Consider the following 23,436-nt stretch of genomic DNA (forward strand, 5'->3'; position numbering starts at 1 on the left):
TGCTCGCATAATTAGCCTCAATGGTTCAATGCACTCGCTTGCCGCCTCTCTTAAGATTATAGGGTATATTCCATCAACTCCAGGAGCCTTACTGGTCTGTAGGCTCGAAAGTTTTTTCATTAAATAATCTTGCGAAATTTCAATATCATTAATTACATATTTTTTAACTTCGCTCCCACAATTTCCCATTGCCACAAAAGGCTTTTCATTTGTAAATATCGATGCAAAATAACTGTTGAGTTCATCTGCAACGGCAGCTGGTGTATTTATTACTATCCCCTTTCCCTTACGTAAAGGTCCGATCTGGTTTGTCCTGCTCTTCTTGACATTTATATATGTGAAGAATTCTTTATCCCCCCTCTTTGCTCTGTTTGCTAGTGATTTCTCATAAACTGCCTTTGCCTGTCGAACGTTTTCTGTGGCTCTATTACACATCACCTTGTAGCTGTTATAGGCTTCAGTACTTTTTATTGCTCTGTAACTTTTCCATGCTACCTTTTTCTGCTCAAGTAATGTGGCAACTTCACTATTCATCCAACTTGGAACCCTTCTCGTGGAGTATTTTTTTAATGGTATATACGCATTCAAGGCATCTGTGATTAATGTTTTAAAAGCGTACCACAGTTCAATTGTATTCATTCTCTGCGCGATATCTACCCAGTTAATAGAGGCCATGTAGTACCTTAAGGCATCGTAATTTCCTTTTCTGAAATTAAAACCCATTCCTTTGCCTTTTACTTCTGCTACCTCTCTCGTCATCATCCACCGTACAACTCCGTGATCACTTCCTGCTACTGGTTCCTCTATTGTCAGCCCTGTTATGTCCTCTGATTCATGTGTGATGATGAGGTCTAGAATATTCTTTTCTCTAGTACTTTCCCTGACATGTTGATACAAATAACAGTCATCTAGTTGATTTAAAAATTTTGTTCCCCATGTCGAGTTTCCTTCCCATTTACTCCAATCAATTAGAGGCAAATTGAAATCACCCATAATAAGGCATTGACGCTTACTTGCCCATTCCATTTGCATGTAGAGGCTTTTGTCATAATCTTCACAATTACCTGGTCTGTAGATTACTCCTACTCGCATTATACCTTTGTTTCCAACTATCTCACACCATACAGACTCTATACTAGCATGTGAAATGTCTGAATCCGGGAAAGCTATCGTCGCACTCAGGCTGCTTCTGATAAGAAGCATTACCCCACCACCCCTTCTATCTACTCTGTCCTTCCTAAATACATTATACAAGCCGTACTGAAACTCATCATCCCCAATTTCCGGGTGGCACCACGTCTCTGTAAGCCCTATTATGTCCGCGTTACTTGTTTTAACCAGCAGTTCGAATTCGCTCATTTTATTGACGACACTTCTAACGTTACTGTATAAACAATTAAGATTTACTGATCTTGTATATTTAACAACCCTAACACAGCACTTGAAGTTTTTTAGGCTCTCTTCCCTGATATTAGCTACCCGCTCACGTGAAACGTTATATGCCAGACAAGTGCAAGGTGCATGGGGTAGAATTTTTTTCAGCCTTGTCTGTTCTTGCTAACAGGAGAGACTGCTTCTACAGGGATGGGATACACTTAAATAGAAAGGATCCACGAATATTTGCTGATGCTATTGGGCAGTGTTAGGTGGGTCGGAAAACTGCTAGATTGGGGGGATTCACAGACTGAAAGAGTAACAGTAGCCACAGGCAGAGGCGAAAGCTATTCTTTTATCCATTGTAGCAACTTGCCCTTAATGCCATTCTGCTTTAATTTGTACAGCAGTCTTCCATGTGCAACAGTATCAAAAGCTTACCTGAAATCCAAGTACAGTCAGTCCTCGTATAACATGTGTTTACACTACACGAATTCGATCATACATGATTTATAAATAGGGGAATGATATCTTATATAACACGAACTGATTGGCTTATGCATGATTCGCCTTTGTGTTTACAAGAAATGGCAGTCGAATGCAGAATCACCCCAACTGAACGCAACACGATAGGAAAGAAGAGAAGATTCTGAAAATGTATTTATGTTTTTTATATCAGTGAAGGGGAAACACATTTCACCATAATAACGTAAAAATCAATACAATTCCAGCTATCGGTATAATTGCAAATGCAATTAGATCGATTTTACTACCAGTTTATAACAGATTCCACTAGCAGGAACGCAACTGAAAATTGTTTTTATTGTTTTATGGTAGTAACCCTTAGAAATGTGCTTTAGTAAAATGTGAGGTGTTAATAGTGTATCTCTGCCTGTTGTTTATTCAGTTGCTACACGCGCGCAGCTTTGTTTACGTGTATCAAGCATGCCTCCTCGTTTTGTAATTGTGCTTTATACCCTAAAAATGAGTAAAATACTTAAAAGGTGTGAAAAGGAAGCGTCCTGGTGAAGACACTGCAGATTCAGAGAGAAAAAGAAAAGCAATATCGATAAACAGAGGCGGACTGGGTCAAAAATTCTTACCCGGGAAAATTTATAGTGGCCTCATGCTATGGTTTATGGCCAAAATCACACCGGCCTCTGGCCCACCAGGGTTTCCCTGGTAAGGCTTATTGCCAGTCTGTCGATAGAGAAAAAATGTGAAATTGTGAGACGCTTTGAGCAAAATGAAAAGACCATGTGATATTGCACGTGCTACAGACCTAAATGAGGCAACGCGGAGAATTAGAAAGAATGCAGAGAAAATAAAAACAACTTTCATAGCATTAACAACTCAAAGTGTAATTAAAATCCATTAGATTAAGACACAAGAATTGGAAGAGATAGAACGGCTGCCATCTGTTTGGATAGAAAATCAAAAAAAAAAAAAAAAAAACCAAATTTGCTTACGATAGAAGCAAAAGCATTAGCAATATTTTATTATGTAATAGTCGTAATAAAATACGTAAGTATTTTGTTACGATTATTCATTGTGTTTGGTTATGTTTTGGTTACAAATGTGTGTTCAACCTTGGGTGGTCGGCACCTAACCCTATTTTTCCCATAGGGCCTGTTGTTTATATTGCACGAGGGTTTCTAGGAACACAACTATTGTGCTATACGAGGACTGACTGTACAGCAGACTCTCGATTAACTGGGATCGGATTAACTGGGAACCAGATTAACCGGGACACAGGCGTCTCCGTAGCCAGGTGGGAAGGAGCAGCAGTGCGTACCACACGCTTCTTGATTAGACCGGGGCTCGAGCCCGTCACCACCAAATATGGAGGATGCGGAAAGGTCAGGGAATGACCACCGCATATTCCAGAGCAATATGGCCTTAGTTGCTAATGCTCCTAAAAAAAACCAAAAAAAAAACAACAACCAGGACACTTTAAGGCTCCAAATTTAAAAAAAAAAAAAAAAAACAATCAGAAATCAAAAAATTCAAGTGATAACTAGAATAGGTATAAACAGATATTTTGCAAGTCGTAAATAAGTGACATTATAAGTTGTCACTGGGAGATTAGTGTACCTGTTGTTTTGCAATCCCCGCTGTCTTCACACTCGCCGCTCAAAAAAAGAGACCAATTAGTTTCTTTTAGTTCATCATATTGATTGTTGTGTTCCGTTGCAGCGTAAAAGGACAAATTTTCTTTCGTTATTTATGTCAGGGATGTCAGAATTTTTTTTATAGTAAATTTTTATTATTTTTTTGTTTAGAAATCACGAAAATGATGGGTAGTAGTAGTATTTTTTTTTTTTTTTTGGCTGATGCTTATGCAGCATCAGCCAAAAAAAAAAAAAAATCACACCTTTCCCTCCAAATGCCTGTCCAGTTCCTCCTTAAATTTATTCAACCTATCAACTTCCACAACGGCAGATGGAAGTTTGTTCCAGTAATTAACCACCCGCTGGCTAAAGGCAAATTTCCACACATCTATTCTACATCTGTCTTTTCTTAATTTGAAGTTATGCCTCCTTAGGTTTGTAATCTGAACAAGTGGAAGGATCCCATCAGAATTCAGCGTGCTCAACCCATTCAAGGCCTTATACACCTCAATCAGATCACCGCGCAGGTTCCTAGTCTCCAGCCACTGCAATTTGCAGAACTTAATCCTCTCTTGGTAAGAGGATACCTTCATTCCCCTCACCAATCGTGTTGCTCTTCTCTGTACACGCTCAAGCAAATCTACATCCTTCCTAAAATGAGGCCTCCAGACCTGTACGCAGTATTCAAGGCGTGGCCTGACCATTGCCTTATACAGAGGGACAATCACCTCCTTTTCCCTGCTATCAAAATTCCTATATATCATTGACAAAACCCCATGGCCTGTCTGCATTGCTCAGAAAACTTCATATCTGACTGCACAATTACTCCCAGGTCTTTTTCATTTTCTACCACCTTAAGTGTAGGACCACACAGTTGGTACGTTTCTCTGGGGTTACTTCTACCCATATGCAGTACTTTGCATTTGTCAAGATTAAACTTCCGTTGCCACTTCTTAGCCCATCTGCCCAAATTATCTAGATCCTGTTGCAGTAGCACACTGCCATTACTGTCATTAACAACCCTGCCGACCTTTGTATCATCTGCAAACTTCGACATTAAACCTGATATACCTTCATCAATATCGTTGATAAATATACAAAACAACAGTGGACCCAACAACGAACTCTGTGGGACTCCACTAATAATATTATTCCTCGAAGAGCAGCACCCATTGATTACCACCCTCTGTCTTCTCCCACTTAACCATCCTTTTATCCATTGTAGCAACTTACCCTTAATACCATTCTGCTCCAATTTGTACAATAGTCTTTCATGCGCAACACTGTCAAAAGCTTTCCTGAAATCCAAATATATGATATCAAAATTATTTTTTGCATCCAGTTCCTTAGTAACCACATCATAATATCCTATCAAATTTGTCAGACAAAACTTTCCCTTAACAAACCTATGCTGTGCCTGAATTATTGCTGCAGTCTTGTCTAGATGATCCTGCAATGCATCTTTAACCGGTGACTCCATTATTTTACCCGGAACAGAAGTTAAACTAACGGGTCTGTAATTACCCGTGCCACCCTTTGATCCCCCCTTTGTGAATTGAGGATACATATGCACATCTCCAGTCCGTGGAAACCTCCCCTGAGTCCAAGGATGCTCTCATAATTATGGCTAATGGTTGGCTTAGTTGCTTTGCCACCTCCTTTAATATAACTGGATTGATCCCATCCACCCCAGGTGCTTTTCTTATGTTTAACTTCAACAATTTCTCCTCCACTTTGCTCTCAGTTATTACAAACTCATTAAGCACCCTGCTACAATTTGATAACCTTCTGCCATTTTCAAACGTTAATAATTCCTCATGTGTGAATGTAGATGCAAAATACTCATTCAGTTTGTTTGCTATCTGAGCAGGATCATCAACAGTCGAACCATCAATGTCAAGTGGACCAATCAGATTCATCCCCTTCCTTTTAGAGTTTATATAAGTAAAGAAATCCTTGCTGTTTTTCTTAGCATCTTTTGCCAAGGATTTCTCGTAATCTGCCTTCGCCTGCCTAACCTCCTTTGTGACCTGATTACAGACTAACTTATATCTGCCATAGGCTTCTGAGTTGCTTGATAATTTATGTGCATCCCATGCATTTTTCTTCTCTGTTACGAGTCTCATTAGTTCATTTGATAATCATTTAGGCCTAAACCTTGAACAATATTTCTTAATAGGTATAAAACTTTTAGTAGCATCCACGATTAATTCCTTGAGTGCTTCCCACTTAGAATTTACTGTTGGTAACATGGTCAGTTTATCCCACTGTACAGAATTTAAAAACTTTCTGAGACCACTGTACTCACCTTTACGGAAGCGAAAACCCTTTCCTTTACCCCTCTATTTTTCAAAATACATGCAAAGGAGTTGCATTTTCAGTTAAACAAAAACGTGAAATTATTCTAAAGTTTGAAAACCATGCATCTGTTAAATCTCTAAGGAACCATTATAATGTCGGCCAAACCATACACAATATTGTAAAAAATAAAGGGAAGCATCGTATTGGATATGCGAGTAGTGCATTGTAAGTTTTTTCATTTTTTATCTATAATCATATTTTTTACATAGATTGCTGAACATTTTTCTATATAGTAAGTCCCCAGGGTTCAGTGCTGGGCCCATTGTTGTTTTGTGTATTCATCAATGATATTTATGAAGTTATATTGGGCTTAATGTTGAAGTTTGCAGATGATACAAAGGTTGGCAGGGTTGTTAACAACAGTAAAGACAGTATGCTACTCCAACTTAATCTAAATAAGTTGGGCGAATGGGCTGGGAAGTGGCAGCTGAAATTTAATACTGACAAATGCAAAGTACTGCTTATGTGTATCAATAACCCAAGAGAAACATACCAACTGTGTGGTATTACTCAGAGAAGTGGAAAGTTTGTTTGTTTGTTATTTGGTTTTTAGGAGCATTAGGAACTAAGGCCATATTGCTCCAGGGATATGCGGTAGTCATTCCCTGACCTTTACGCTTCCTCCGTATTTGGTGGTCACAGGCTCGAACCCTGGTCTAATCAAGAAGCGTGTGCTATGCACTGCTGCTCCTGCCCACCTGGCTAAGGAGGTGCCTAAGTGGAAAGTGAAAAATACTTGGGGGAAATTGTGTAGTAATATATGAAGTTTGCTGAGCAGTGCAGATGGGCTCCCAGGGCAGGTCATGGAGTCGTGTTAATGATATGTAGGAATTTTGATAGACGGGACAGGGAGGTGATTATCCCATTGTTCAGGTCTGGAGGCCTCATTTTAGTAAGGATAGAGTTGCTAGAATGAGTACAAAGAATGGCAACATGATTAGTGAGGGGGGAACAAACTGGTGCTCTTACGAAGAAAGGCTTAAGTTCTGCAAATTGCAGAACCTGAAGAGTAGGCACCTGCGATGTGATCTTATTGAGGTGTATAAGGCCTTAAATGGGTTGAGCAAGCTGAATGCTAATGGGATTCTTCCCCTTGTTTAGATTGAGAACCTGAGGAGGCATAGATTCAAATTGAGGAATGACAGTTGTAGAATAGATGTACGGAAATTTGCCTTTAGCCAGTGGGTAGTTGATTGGTGGAACAGACTTCCATCTTTTGTTGTGTCAGTTGAAAGCCTAAATAAATTTAAGGCTTTGTTGAGCAGGCATTTTAAAAAATAGAGGGGTGAAATTGTAATTTTTTTTTTTGGCCGATGCTGTGTAATCTTGCTTTCTTGCATCCGTATGCCTCTATTAATGCTAATGCTAAATTTTTGTTTTCATAACAGTACATGTTCACAAGCTTGTTTGACTTATTAAAAATATTTCTTGTCAGAATGATGAGAGTCATAAAGCCAATTGTCTGATATAAATCTTTTGATATCTAAGAATATGAATAAGATATTTTCTGTTTTTCAGTCATTTGTTTGTCGAGTTGATCTGAACAGATATACTGAAAATGCAAACAAATTTATGGAGACTGTAGTGGATGCTGAAAAGGGAGCTGCTTCTCCAGCGACTGTGTCTTCCTCTTCAGAAGCATATAGTATTCCTTTAGCCTCTCCAGCAAGTGTTGCCATACCGGTGTCACAATCATCACAGCCTCAGGGTATACTAAATCAGCAGCCATCATGCTATTTACATGATCAACAGGATCAGCAGCAGCAGAGTTCTGCTGGAGGTTGGTATTTGTCTTTCTATTTTTATAATTGTGTGATTTTACATATTTTGTAAGTTTTGCTTCCTCCCCAACCTGTAGTGAACAATGAAAACAAATGATTACGTGAGCATAATCATCAATAGTCAAGCTACCTATGTTAAGTGGTTCAATCTGATTCATCTCTTTCCTTTAAGAGTTTACATAAATATAGAACTCTTTGCTGTTTTTCTTTGCATCCTTTGGCAAGGATTTCTAGTAATCTGCCTAACATTCTTTGTGACTTGATTACAGACAAGCTTATATCTGCCATAAGCTTCTGCGTCACCTGATAATTTATATGCATCCTATACATTTTCTTCTCTGCCATGAGCCTCATTAATTCATTAATTAATTTAAATTTTTTTTCCACGGCATTTATCGTACACCTCATGCTCTCATAGACACCCATCAGAATGCTGAGTTGGCACCTAATTTCTTGACACTCTAGACATCTAGCACACACAAAGGCATCCTCCTTGGCTAGACTAATGCTTGTAGACTAACATTGCATTCCACCTTCCAGTTTTGAGGTGGTAAGACGTGTAGTGGTGAGCAGAACTTGATTGTTTTGGAGGAAGGCATTCCCAATAACTCACGTTTAGATTTTTTAGGATTGGCATTTTCTAACATGGATCAGAGGAAACTAAAGGTAAGTATTTATGCTCGCAGTAGAAGAATTACAGCTAAGTGTTTTCTTGTTATAATATTAGCCTTTTTACACATTTCTGATCCGTTTGCATATCTTTGCAATTGCCGTATCGCTAGCGGTAGTGATTGTGCAGTAACCACGTACTATTTTGTCAAGGCTCAGAACTGTGGAAATATTACTATTATAAATGGTGAAATAGAGCTTATCTATCATATAGAGTACATAAATCTATCTATCATATAGATAACTATTTTAAATTCGTGTAAAATTCCCAAATTTAAAATAGTTTTCTTTGTCATAGAACTAGAAATTCCAGAAACTTCCATCCCCACACAACTTTAAACACTAATATCTCCAGTTATTCTGTGAATTTTAGCCTAACTTTAGTATCGCTAGATAGTTCTCGATGTCTTCTAACATCTTATAAGCTATTTAAGATGCAGAAACTCCAAACAAATGCAAGAAAAATGCACTAGAAACAGAGATCGATTGCGAAACTTGGGAAAACACCCCACAGGCAAAACTAATGACGAAATAGAAAACTGGCCACCTGGGCCTCTTAGTGCTAGCAGAAATAGAAAGCTAAAAACTCAAGAATAATTGAAATGCATGAAATCCTGGGCAAAGAATTTGTAGAAAGCTGGCCTCTATTGCAAACATAAAGGATCCAGTAAACCAAACAGTAGGTACCAAATTACATTTGGAAGACCTAATGGCTGCTAGCCATTAGGTCTTCAAAGTTGCAGTAACGCTTACAAATAGTCCAATACTGGACGATATTAGAGAGCACAGTGAACAAAGTGAATGTGGGAAACAAAGTGTTAAAAGCCAGAGTTGAGGCTTTAAACTCTGAAAAGGAAAAGGAAGTATATAAAAACATAAATGTACAAACTTATGCACAGGCTGTTGGAGCTGCCAAAAACAAAGATCAGACTCAACCTAAAGAGATAATAACAAGGACAAAAAAAGACTGAACCTCCCAAAAAAAGGATGAAAATGTAATAATATTGAAGGCTGCAGAGAAATCCTCATTAAAAAAAGTAGTGAAGAAGTCAAAGAAACAGTATTGACTAAATTGAAACCTCACCTGAAGGAAGTGAAAGTTAATAGCCCTTAGGAAAACCAGAAACAATGGCATTCTGATTGAAGCAACCATTAAAGAGGAAATAGAAACTATACAGGGACATCCTGAAATCCAAAACTAAGATTACAAGCTCAAAAGCCAAAGGGTAGAAACCCAAATATCATTATCTTTGACATGCCTAAGACCACCCCCATGAGAGAGGTCATGATGGACTTTTATTATAAAAATTGCAGTGAGCAATTAACCTTAGATGAAATGGCTAAGGAATTCCAAATCAAACATGGAACAACAAATAAAAAAAATATATATATATTGCCAATTAAATGCCATTGTGGAATGTTCTCCAAGGGTATGGACAATCCTAAAAAATCAGCAGAGAATCTATGCTGGCTGGACCAGCCATAGATTCAGGGAATATTTTCCAGTTACAAAATGTTACCACTGCCACAGATTTGGTCATACAGCCAGGCAGTGCCAGCAAAAAAGACCCAATCTGTGGCCACTCTGCAGTCACTGGCCATGACTATAAAAACTGTAACATAGAACCACACAACCTAAGTGTGCTACATGTAAGTTGGCCAAAATAGACTTTCACCATAGTCTTAGGGACAATAATTGTCCTAGCTATGGTACCTCCATAGCCAACCAGGTGGTAGATGACGCTCATCAACCAGTGCAATACCACCACTTTGCTTATTGGAGTCTTGAAGTGGTGAAACCCATGTTTAGTCTCTAGAGCAAAGTTTCCGGCATCACCCCCATACTTCTCTTTCAACCCATTCACGGTACTAAGTACTATAGGTTTTTATACCTTTCGTGTTTGGGGTTACCATTGAAAAAAAAAAAAAAAAAAAAGTGGGCAGGAGCAGCAGTTCGTAGCACATGCTTCTTGATTAGACCGGGGTTCAAGCCCGTGACCACCAAATACGGAGGAAGCAGAAAGGTCAGGGAATGACCACTGCATATCCCCGGATTAATATGGCCTTAGTTGCTAATGCTCCTAAAAATCAAATAACAGCAGCAACAATAACAACAACAACTGTCCTAGCTATCAAAAAATGGTGAAACAGCTTAAATTGAGAACAAATTATGGGCCTTAATTTAAACCAGACTTGTGACAGGGCTCTAAAGTTCTTCCAATTAAATGCTCACAGAGCATATACAGTTGTGGATCAAAACAAACTTAAAGCAGAGGAAAATAATATAGATATCCTGATAATCCAAGAGCCATATACTCATCAGGGTAGGATTCAGGGATACTCTAGAACAGCGGTTCCCAACCGGTGGTTCGCAAAAGTGTTCCAGGGGTTCACACTAAAAATTCTATAACGGTGTCTGCTTAGATTTATTTATAGGTATGTTATTGTAAACTACAAAATATATACATAATAATAAACAATAAAATAAAATTAAATAAAAAGTAAAGAATTGCCAAAGAAAGAAACCACATCTCCAACAATTCCTTCTAATTAGTTTAAACAGTATATCTATGTTTTCATACTAAATTTTTTTTGATTCTCAAGGACCTTTTTACCTTTTTTTTTTAGAATCTGTAGTACTTAGTACCGTGCATGGGTTGAAGGTTGAAACATTGAAAGAAGATACCTGTTGACATTAGATTTAAACTTCCGTTTATTGTAATTTTCAGTAAATACATTAGAAGGAAGTGTGTTCCAGAAAACGGAAACTGAATGAATAAACAAGCAAGATGAAAAGTTGGTTCTGTGAGTTTGAAGTTGGACAGTAAATGGATGTTGACTGGTTGCATCACGTGTTCGGATTGCTTTGAAAGAGAGAGAGCGAGAATTATAGACGCCAATTGAGAACAACGGTGCCCATGGAAGTATCTGTAGTAAAGGCATGCAGCAGAAACAGTGAGTGGAGAGACTCTGTTAGAGATGAGACTGTGTGCACTGGTAGCACAGTGGTATGGTCACCGTCCTCCCCACACTGGGTGGAAAAGGCCCAGATTTGAATCCCGTCGATGGCACAAGGAATTTTAATAGGTTTTTTTTTTACTCCGTGGCTGAGTTAGTCGGTCTCAGGCTTATATAGCAAGGTTTTTTCATCCAGCGAAACAGGCAAATCGACCAGAGAACACATGCAATTTATGGACACAATAAATATGTGGGTAGATATAATCATTTACGGGTGACCGTAACATCTTTTTTTTTTTTTTTTTTTTTTTTTTTTTGTTAGAGATGAGACATTAATTAACCTAACTACCCTCTTTTGAATGGAATCTAGAAGCCTGAGAGAGGTTTTGGGGGCACTGCCCCAGATGTGGGAACAATATTCCGTGGTAGGCCAGATTTCCGATTTCTACAGAGTCAACAACAGTTTGAAAAGAAAGTAACGCCAAGAGAAAAAGAGAAAACCAAGTTTTTTAGATGCAGATGAAGCAATATTTGTAATGTGCTTTATGCCAAGAGAGATTAGAAGTCAGGTAATCCCTAAGATCTTTCCTAGAAATAGGAGCGTCTCATAGATTAACATAGGAGCAGAAGAATCCTTTTTGGGAGATAAATGAGAGGACTGAGTTTTAGACGGATTGAAATTAAGTTATCTTTTTCCCCCCTGGAAAATTAGGAGTGGGAGAAAGAACTGAATCCTGAGGAACAGCATTAGGGGAGTAGTTAGAAGACAGAGAGCTAGCTACCATTAACCAGTGAGCAGTCAGAGATAAAGCTGCATACCCAATTACAAAAAACAGCTGGCAAACCATAGGATGGAAGCTTATTTAGAAGACCTTTATGCCAAACACGAACAAAAACCTTGGAGATGTCAAGCGCAAGTGTTTCACCGAACTTTTCCATCGAATTTGTCCATATATGGATAACATAAGCCAGAATATCACAATGGGATCGACACTGATGTAATCCATACTGGCGATCGTTGATCAGACGGAATGTTTTTAGATAGTTTGAGTTGGCGGTTAAATTAGAAATTATTAAAAATGAACTACAGTCTAGTACCACATACTAGACTGTATTTCAGTTCTTTCTCCCACTCTTTTCCTCTTGTATATAATGACCTTCTTCCATTGATCTGAAATCCTATCCATAGTTTTGCTGACGATAGCACATTGCATTCCACCTTCCAGTTTGAGAAACCTTGCCCTGCTCAAACAGATTATGCAATTATATGTGTCATATTACGTAGAAATTATTAAAAATGAACTACAGTCTAGTACCACACACCAGACTGTACTTCAGTTCTTTTTCCCACTCTTTTCCTCTTGTATTTTAATGACCTGCTTCGATTGACCGGAAATCCTATCCATAGTTTTGCTGACGATAGCACATTGCATTCCACATTACAGTTTGAGAAACCTTGCCCTGCTCAAACAGCTTCAACTTCTCAAATATCCACTACCGATTCCTTAAATTCCGATCTCTAGGTTCTCCAGGGGGGGGGGGGAAATAACTTAATTTCAATCCTACTAAAACTCAGCTCTGTCTTATATCTCCCAAAAAGACTTCTTCTACTCCTATGTTTATCTTTATTTTTGCCAATTTCTAGGCAAAATATTGGGGATTACATATGACAAATTTTCAAGCAGAAGGATAAACACCTTTGGAATAAGGAAGTGAAAAAAAAAAAGTGGCAAAGAACAGAAGTAAGTTCACGAGCTCAGGTTTTGAGAACAAGTAGAGAAATACCATTAGTACCTGGTATTTTTTAGCATCAGATTGATGAAAAATTCATCAGATTCATCTTTCTTAGCATTAGATTCGTCAAAATCCTGACATCCTTTTGAAGGAAGACCACATGGAGTGTACTGGGAATGGTTTTAGGTGATTTACCAAGATCATCAATACATGAGTTGGAAGAAAAATAGGATGCTAGCTGGTCAGCTTTATCTTTTGCTGATGTGCGAACAGAATCGTCTGGTTTTGACAGAAGTGGGAGCAGAGATGAGCAAAAATTGCAGCCAATAGTTTTGGCAAGAGACCATAATTGGTTGGTTACCATTGGACAAGAAGCAAGTTTTCTACCTTAGCCTGTTCAAAATTTAGTTTGGTCTGATTAATAACTGCTTTGCAAAGTATAAATGATACTTAATAATAATTTTTATTATTACGCTATGTTGCTTATCAAAACGTAGTACTGGAAATATTTTATAATAAGAATTCAGAAATATTATATGATTTCAGAAAATATAGGCTTTGTGGTTCGCTTTAAAAATATTATGTTGAAAGGTGTTTGCGAGTCAAAAAAAGTTTGAGAACCACTTTCCCGGAATATACAGAATAATAGAATCTTCACATGAAACCTCACTAACAGCAATAGTAATTAAAAATCTTTCTCTTACAGTTTCAAAGGTTAACTCTCTGTGTGTCCCGTTAGCAGTTTGTGCACAAATAATTAGTCAAACATTGAATCCCTCTACTGTAGGTCAGGAGAGGATATAAATCCTAACATTCATTATCTACAAAATGTACTCACAGTTTTTCCAAATTCTAAGATAATAGTCTCCATAGATACCAACTGTCTGTCAAGCCTTTGGCTCAGCTGTACAGTTGACATACCAGGAGCACATAATGGCCGACTCCTAACAGACTACCTAGCCACTTCTACCCTACAGTTAATAAATAGACTCCACAACCTACCTACCTACAGTAGTACACTGTGGGAAAGTGATATAGATATAACTTTGGCCACTGCTTCCATATCTACCAAAATTACAGATTGGATGGTCCAAGAAGCTTGGACCACCTCAGACCATAGGGCTAAAACTTTTACCTTACAGAGACAAATAGACAGCCAGATATAGCTGCCTCAAGATATAATCAGATACAACTTAAAGAAAGCCAACTGGCAACCTTCACAGATGAAATCCAAAACCAGCAGCAGACTTAGATTCATAACAACTGTAGTCCAGATTAACACAACCCAAATGTCACAATTATGCTTCAAAAAGCATCCAATCTAGCAATACCCAAAAGAAAACCTGTAAATGCCCTGAACTTGATATACTCTGGCAAAGGGTGCACCGGGCCAGAAAACACTTCCAGAGAGCAAGGGCAACTTGGCCCCAGAGTGAGGTTGAGGCTCTGAGAGATTCCTGTAGGAATCTCAGAAATGTTGGCAGGCCTTGGTGAGGACATCCAGTAATGGCAACCTTTGGGATGTGGTCTGCAGGATTGTCACCAACAAACTGCCAAGAGGTGAACTCTACAATTAAGGCAGATGGAACTGCATCTGCCTTAATTGTAACTACATCTGCCTTAATTCCTTGGGTGGACTCCATAAATAACATATTGGATCATTTATTTCAGTCTGAGAATTAGGGGTTAACCCAGGCTCAGAGTGACATAATGGCCAGCAACGTAAATTATAGCAATATGTCAATAGAACCACCCTTCACCATGGAATTACTTTAAGCAGCACTCTTAAAAACCAAAAACAATAAGTGCCGTGGACCTGACTTAATTGCAATAGAAACCATTAAAAAGTTAGCAGAAATTTCTTCTGATACTCTACAGAACTTATTTAATCATGACTTGGCTGAGGGTTTATTCCCACAAGCATGGAAACTGGCTATAATTAGATTAATCTTAAAGAATCCCTGAAAAAATCCTACTGAGCCTAAATCATACAGACCTATAGCTTTATTGCCTGTTCTAGGAAAAATAATGGAACGTCTACTCCTCTATAGACTTAATTTATATTATACTGAAGCCAACCAAAATTTTGAACACCAATTTGGTTTTAAGCAAGAATCCTCAACTGTGAGGATGCCATGCACTATATCACAACAGTGAATAATAGTGATCAAAAGTACATGCTGGCAGTGTCTATTGACTTTTCTGGTGCATTTGATACTCTCTGGTGGCCAAGTATCCTCAGAAGACGCTGCCAGACAAATGTACCAAAAAATCTGTATCAATGTATAAACACGTATCTTGGTAACAGACATGTAGTAGTGTGCACACAGTTCCAAGAATTAAAATGCCCAGTTACAAAAGGTTGCCCACAGGGTTCAGTACTAGGTCCATTCTTTTGGACCTGTGTGATTGATGTATTCCTGACAAAAGATTTAGGCCCTACAGACAGGGTTGCCTTTGCTAACGACCTTGTCTTTTTGGTAAAAGGTAACATCAGAAGGGTAGTGAAAGAAAGAGCAAACATAGCACTAAAACAACTGCAGAAATGGGCACTAACCCACATGCTCAATCTTGGCAGAAAAAACTAAGGAAATCTAAATATAAGATGAACACCAGTGATAAAACTAGGTGATACCTCAATTCACATGATCTAAGAATTGAAATACTTAGACATAATTCTAGACTCCAAATTAACATTCTATCCATACCTATCATACTTGGCCAAAAAAGTCCAAAATTATGCTGGAATGATTGCCAGAATCAGCCGAGCCATTGGGATCTCAAGCGCAGAACCCTGGCACTTGTTTGCAGAGCAGTGTTTTTACCTGCTAAAATCTCATGCACAGCCAAAGTTAGAAACAGAGCAAAATTAAATAGCATTCAAAGAACAATCTTATTAACAATAACTAGAGCATGCTGCATGTACAGTTAGTATCCTGGCCCTGCAAGTTTTGGCCTGTACCCTACCACTGCACCTTGAAATTGCAAAAAAAGGGGCTATATTATAGACTTAAAAAAGCAATCCCATGGGTTTCCTGGCATAATCCCAAACTTTGCCAATGACATCAAGACAGAGAAAGGACAAATTGCCACATTACATCAGATATGGCAAACTGAATGGGAGCAAGAGACCAAAAGTGCCACTACCAAACAGTTTTTTTCACAGGTGGCTATGGTTAGTCCAAAACCACCTAAATGGTATGCTTGAGGACTTTACACCACATTTCTGTTGACAAGTCATGGATCCCTTAAAGCTAAATTGCACTATTTGGGACTGGCCGATGACCTCCACTGTACCTGTGGCAAAAGTGAGGATTGGGCACATGTTCTGTATGAACATGTGCCCAATCAAAAATCAACCAGTTACAAAAGGTTGCCCACAGGGTTCAGTACTGGGTCCATTCTTTTGGACCTGTGTGCTTGATGTATTCCTGGCAAAAGATTTAGGCCCTACAGACAGGGTTGCCTTTGCTAACGACCTTGTCTTTTTGGTGGGAATGGATCCAATTTCTGTGATTAACTGGTTAATAACAGAAATTGTATCCGTTCCTAGGGGCCAAGAACACCAATTCATCATGGAGGAGGTCTTTTACAAGGCCTTCACCAAGTATGTTCAAAACATTTTTGAAATTCGATGAAACTTGCAGAGACAGGCTCTTCAAGCAGTCATTGGACCAAATATATAGCCAGCCCATCCATCCCCATGCCCAGTGAATGGCAAAATCTTTACATGACTGAACACACCTGAATTGATTCAGAAATTACCGGAATTTACCAGATTTGACACCCTGCCTCTGGGAAACCCTTTGGCTCATTGCCAGGGGACCATGAGGTAGGAAAATAACCAAATATGACTGATGGAAATAAAGGCAGGCTGGTACTGCCCTCATCTTAACATACGTACAACCAAAATAGACTGAATTCCCTAACGTGACAACACTCACGGAAAGGACTTTAATGAGACTGTTATAGATATGTAGCCAGAGTTACCGGTCAGCTGGAAAAAACTAGTAAGCTACAGGTTTTTGAAGTATGCTAGTGTGTATGAATGAGGATGAATGAATGAGAACTGGACTGAAAGGATGAGTGAATGTAAAGGTGAGAGCATAAAAGGAAATGCTAGGAAGGGTGAGTGAATGTTAATTAGCATTATCACTAGCAGAGGTATATGATGCAAGAAAGCAAGCTTATGCAACATCAGAAAACAAAAAAAAAAAAAAAAAAAAAACTGCTCCCATTTCACCCCTCGTTTGTTCCAAATACCTGTCCAGCTCAGCCTTAAATTTATTTAGGCTATCAACTTCCACAACAAAAGATGGAAGTCTGTTCCACCAATCAACTACCCACAGGCTAAAGGCAAACTTCCGCACATCTATTCTACAACTTCTTTCCACACTTGGAATATATGCCCTCTCAGGTGATTATTCTGAGCAAGAGGAAGAATTTCATCAGCATTGAGCATGCTCAAACCATTCAAGGCTTTATACATCTCAATCAGATCACCTCCAGGGGCAGTCTCCAGACACTAATCTGCAAAACTTAAGACTTTCTTTGTAAGAGCAACCCTTCGTTCCATTCACTAATCTTGTTGCCCTTCTCTGTACCTGTTCCAACAGCTTATATCCTTCTTAAAATGAGGCCTCCGGACCTGTATACAGTACTCAAGGTGTGGCCTGACCATTGCATTATACAAAGGGATAATCACCTCCTTTTCCCTAGTAGCAGAATTTCTGTATATCATTGACAAAACCCCATGACCTGCTCTGGCAGACCATCTGCACTGCTCAGAAAACTTCATATCTGCCTCCACAATTACCTCCAGGTCTCTACCGCTGTCAGTGTAGTACCACAGGGTTGATATGTTACTTTGTGGCTACTGCTTCCCATATGTAGTACTTTACATTTGTCATTGTTAAACTTCATTTTCTACCTCTCAGCCCATCTGCTCAACTTTTCTAGATCCTGTTGCAGCAGTGTACTGTCATTAGTGCCCTTAACAACCCTGCCAAAATTCATATCGTCTGCAAACTTGGACGTTAAGCCTGATACACCATCAATATCATTTATAAATACAGAAAACAACAATGGACCTAACACTGAACCCTGAGGGACTCCACTAATAACATTAGTCCACAAAGAGCAGTGTCCATTGATTACCACTCTCTGTCTTCTCCCACTCAACCATCCCTTTATTCATAGCAGCAATTTGCCTCCAATGCCTCACTGCTCTAATTTGTGCAGCAGTCTTTCATGTGCAAGTGTATCAAAAGCCTTTCTAACATCGAAATATATGATATCAAAGTTATTCACCACATCCAGTTCCTTTGTGACCACATCATAGTATCTAGTCAAATTGGTCAGACAAGACTTCCCCTTAACAAAACCATGCTGTGTCAAGGCTATAACTGAAGTCTTGTCTAGATAATCCTGCAGTGCTTCTTTAACCAGTGCCTCCTTTGTGAATTGGGGTCACATTTGGACATCTCCAGTCCATGGGTACCCCCCCTGAGTCCAAGGAAGCTGTCGTAATTATGGCTAAGGGTTTGCTTACTTCCTTTGCTGCCTCCTTTAATATAAATGGATAGATCCCATCCACCCCGGGTGCCTTTTTTATGTTTCTCTTCAACAATTTATCCTCCACTTTCTTCTCAGTTATTACAAATTTATCTAGCTCACCGCTGGAGTTTAATTCTCCTTTGGCATACCTCTCCCTGAATAACTCCTCATGGGTGAATGTAGTTGCAAAATACTCATTTAGTTTGTTAGCCCCCTGAGCAGGATCATCAACAGTTTAACTATCAATATCTGGTGGACCAACCCGATTCATCCCTTTCCTTCTAGAGTTTACATAGGTAAAGAATTTTTTGATGTTTTTCTTTGCATTCTTTACCAAAGATTTCTCATAATCTGCCTTTGCCTGCCTAATCTCCTTTGTGAATTGGTTACAGACCAGCTTATATCTATCATAGGCTAGATATAAGCTGGTCTGTAACCATGTCACCCATTAATTTATATGTATCCCATGCATTTTTCTTCTCTGCCACATGTCTCATTAGTTTATCTGACATCCATTTAGGCCTAAACCATGAACAATATTTCTTAGTTGGTATATAAAGCCTAGTAGCTTCCAAGATTAATTCTTTTGAGTTCCTCCCATTTTGAATTTGCTTTTGATAACATCATCAGTTGGTTAAACCATACAGAATTTAAATACTGTCTCAGACCACCATAGTCGTCTTTTTGAAAGCAAAACCCTTCCCTTTACTCCTGATGGTAGTTACCTCTTTGAGTAAATCCCACTTCAGCACACTGTGATCACTGCCACCTAGTGGTCAGACAAGATTTCCCCTTAACACTGGTTCTGCCTTTTTAAAAAAAAAAAATCCCCTGTTTTCTGCCTTTTTCTTCCTTACAAATGTGTTTATTCCAGATTTTTGAAAGTCAAACATAAGTTGTATGTTGGTCAGGAATACATCCCTGATGGAGAGAATGATTAGTCTCTTCCTAAATAAGTGCATAGATTTCTGCATTGCTATAAATATCTATGATACGTTTTATTATGAAGAATCAATTATAGCTTTATCTGACTGGATTTGTGTAGGTATTTATGGATTTTTTTTTTTACCTCCCCCTACTTAGTTCATATCAGCTGCTATTATATTTTGAATATCATATTTTTTCAGAAAGCCAGGTGGAAATAGAAGTTGATGAAATCACTCCTAACACTTCAATGGGTTATGTTCCTAATATATTTGTTTCCACTATTCCAACTGCACAAATTCGCATGATTGATGGAACTCTATATGCAGATACCCCAATAACTAGTAGACGTGGGCCAAAGCGCAAGAGACTTCATTTAGAAGCAGCAGATTTTGGAGGAAAAAGGCGGTCTGCAAGGGTGAGATTCATTTTGATTATGCCCTATAGATAAAAATTAAATTTACTTAAACTTCTAATTTAAGATAGTTTTTTGATTTTGTTTGTATTTTTTATTCATTCTATAGCTTATAGCATATCATTTTATTTAATAAAACAGATTAGTAGTGGAGCATTTATACTACACATAGAAGATAAATTTTTGTTGTGAATTGTAATTGTCTAAATTCTAAAGCAGAAGATTCAATCTTTTAATTGTGTTACATAGAAAGATATTGTATACTATGATGAGGGTCAGAGCATTCAAATATCTCTGAAACCAACACAAAACTGAACATTACTATAAAAGTAGTTAAGCATACTTCATTAAGCTGAAACTAGTGCCTGCCTTTTCTCTACAATATTGTTTCTCTGTAAATAGAATTAATAGGTAATTTTTTAAACTTAAATAAAATAACAGACCAACATAACACAACATGACACAGACCCACGATCACACACTATCTGTCCTTTACAAAGTTTGTATTGCATCTCAAAGCTACATCACAGAGTTGGGGGAAGCCAACATTGTATGGTGTAAACTATGTCCTTTCTGTGCTCATTGTGCACCCTATATTCAAATTCCACATCCCTTTTGTCTGAATGACACTATGTCTTTGATATCCCCACAATGTCTGCATTGATGACTTAATCAATACTTCAAATTCATCAAATTTATTTACTTTGCTCCTAGAATTAGTGTACATGCAAGTATATGTGCACCTGTTCTTACTCTTAGTTACCTTAACACACCTCATGTATTTACTTATTCCATGATGATCCAAAGCAGAGCTTGAAATCGCTGACACTTTGCTGCCTAGCAGCAGTGCAAGAATCATTTTCACCTCAGCTTGTGGCTCTAGTTAATATGTTAGTCTGTGTAACCCAAAGCTAGCAATTTTCTGACCCACCTAGCACTGGCTTGATAGCATCAGCAAATATTTTTGCACCCTCTATCAGGCAAAACCAGTTTCTCCTGTTAACAAGCACAGATCACACTGAGAAAAATTCTTCCCCGTGAGCCTTGAACACTCTCTACGGGACCAAATTCAAGCCTGTTGTGTCTGATTAATCATAACTTGTGACTTTTTCCCAACATTGCCCAATACTAAGTAAGTAAGTGATACTGGTGATACACATGGACACTAATATATTAAGAGGAGATATTAGTGTCCAAGTGTATCACCGGTGTCACCTTTCAGCCCCTTATATGATTATATCTGCTCTATGATGATATAAAGGTTGGCAGGGTTGTTAATGACAGTAATGGCATGCAACAGGATCTAGAAAATTTGAGCAGGTGGGCTGAGAAGTGGCAACTGAAGTTTAACATTGACAAATGCAAAGTACAGTAAACCCCCGCTATTCGCGGTATCTGTATTCGCGGTTTCGCGTATTCGCGATCGCCAATTTAATATAAAATGAAACCTAAAAAAATGTTAATTTTAAAGCGCCGTGAATATTTTCCGCCATAAAAAACATGGGCGTGGCTAAAATTATCTTACCCAGTCAAAACAGCGCTCAGTGGGTGGGGGGAGAGGGGTGACAAATCGCGAGCGTGGATGTTTCTCGCTAATCCTTGTTCAGAGATTAGTGAGATCCTTCCATGACAAACGCATAATATGTATTATGCGTTTGTCATGGAAGGTTTCGTCGTTTGCTTTTAATTTATATGTTTATAAATTGAATAAATTTATCAATTTATAAATTGATATGCTTACAAAAATGATAAATCTACCGTTTTGCAGTGTAAAACAGACTTTTTCGAGTGTGTTAACGGAAGAAAGTGACTTTATTGTGGACAAGTTCTTTCTAACCCGTACAAAAATATGGCTACGAATAAAAAGAGAAATGTGAAAATATCAAAGAAGGTGATGACATTGGCGAATAAAATTGAGTTATTAGACAAACTTTCTAATGGTGAAAGTGTCTCCTCAGTGGCAAAACATTATAAAATCAATGAGTTAACGGTACGATCAATCAAGAAATCGGAAGAAAAAAATCTGCCGTAGTGTCCGTGAAAACGCGCTCGTGTTGTTAAATTAGAAAAAATGGAAAAAGCTTTAAATCTGTGGATAGAAGACGAACTCAAAATAAAATTCTGTTAAGTTCACTCATCATTCGCGAAAAGGCAAAACTCCTTTATCAACACTTTAGCGAAACTGGTGATAGCACTGGCGGGATATGTTTTTTAGCTAGCAAAGGCATTGGTTTGAAAGATTTGTTTGAAATTTCTAATAAATATTACATTTAATATTAAATTGTTTCTTATTTTCATTTCGATGCCATATGTTTGCATTTCACTATGTACTGTCTATGTACATAGTCATATTATGAAGGTACATATAAAAATACATAGACAAAATTTTAGACTAGTTTTTCTTATATATTTCATACTTTGGAACGGATCCCCTTTATTACTATGGGAGCCATAACTTAGTATTCGCGTTTTCAGGATTCGCGACATTTCTCAGGAACGTAACCCCCGTGAATAGTGGGAGTTTACTGTACTGCATACGGGGAGAAGTAACCCTAGAGAAACGTACCAACCGTGTGATACTACACTTAGCGTGGTAGAAAATGAAAAAGACGTGGGAGTAATTGTGCAGTCAGATATGAAGTTTTATAAGCAATGCAGACAGGCTGCCAGGGCAGGTCATGATATTTTGTCAATGATATACAGGAATTTTGCTAGCAGGGAAAATGAGGTGATTTTCCCTCTGTATAAGGCAATGATCAGGCCATTCCTTTAGTACTGTGTACAGGTCTGGAGGCCTCATTTTAGGAAGGATGTAGATTTGTTTGAGTGTCTACAGAGAAGGGCAACAAGGTTGGTGAGGGGAATGAAGGGATCCTCTTACTAGGCACCTGCGAAGTGATCTCATTGAGGTGTATAAGGCCTTGAATGGGTTGAGCATGCTGAATTCTGATGGGATTCTTCCACTTGTTCAGTTTACAAACCTAAGGGGGCATAAATTCAAATTGAGGAAAGACATGTCGAATAGATGTGCGGAAATTTGCCTTTATTTAGCCACCGGGTGGTTAATTGCTGGAATCTTCCATCTGTCATTGTGGAAGTTGATAGGTGAAATAAATTTAAGAAGGAACTGGATAAACATTTAGAGGGAATTGTTTTGTAATTTTTTTTTTTTTTTATTGGCTGATGCTGCATAAGGCTTTATTGGCTGATGCTGCATACACTTGCTTTCTTGCATTACATGCCACTACTACTTTGCCCCCCCCCCTCCCTCCTACATCCATTTTATGGCCAAAGAACTGCTTAATGAAAAAGACCTGGGAGTAATTGTGCAGTCAGATATGAAGTTTTCTGAGCAATGCAGACAGGCTGCCAGGGCAGGTCATGGGGTTTTGTCAATGATATATAGGGATTTTGCTAGCAGGGAAAAGGAGGTGATTATCCCTCTGTATAGGGCAATGGTCAGGCCACGGCTTGAGTACTGCGTACAGGTCTGGAGGCCTCATTTTAGGAAGGATGTAGATTTACTTGAGCGTGTACAGAGAAGGGCAACAAG

At 38.4% G+C, this 23,436-nt stretch overlaps 1 protein-coding gene across 1 annotated transcript in view; it reads left to right on the forward strand.

Annotated features, from left to right (window-relative positions):
- Positions 1-23,436, forward strand: part of LOC150075707 (calcineurin-binding protein cabin-1-like) — a 1,104,404-nt gene that overhangs the window by 247,339 nt on the left and 833,629 nt on the right. Inside the window, exons 11-12 of the mRNA XM_090388624.1 lie at positions 7,365-7,626; positions 19,672-19,886. Of these exons, the coding sequence (XP_090244750.1) occupies positions 7,365-7,626; positions 19,672-19,886 (477 nt within the window). The remainder of the gene's footprint in view (positions 1-7,364; positions 7,627-19,671; positions 19,887-23,436) is intronic.

This window comes from Mastigoproctus giganteus, chromosome 14, assembly GCF_048544385.1.
Source record: "Mastigoproctus giganteus isolate SK-2022 chromosome 14, ASM4854438v1, whole genome shotgun sequence".
NCBI lineage: Eukaryota > Metazoa > Arthropoda > Arachnida > Uropygi > Thelyphonidae > Mastigoproctus > Mastigoproctus giganteus.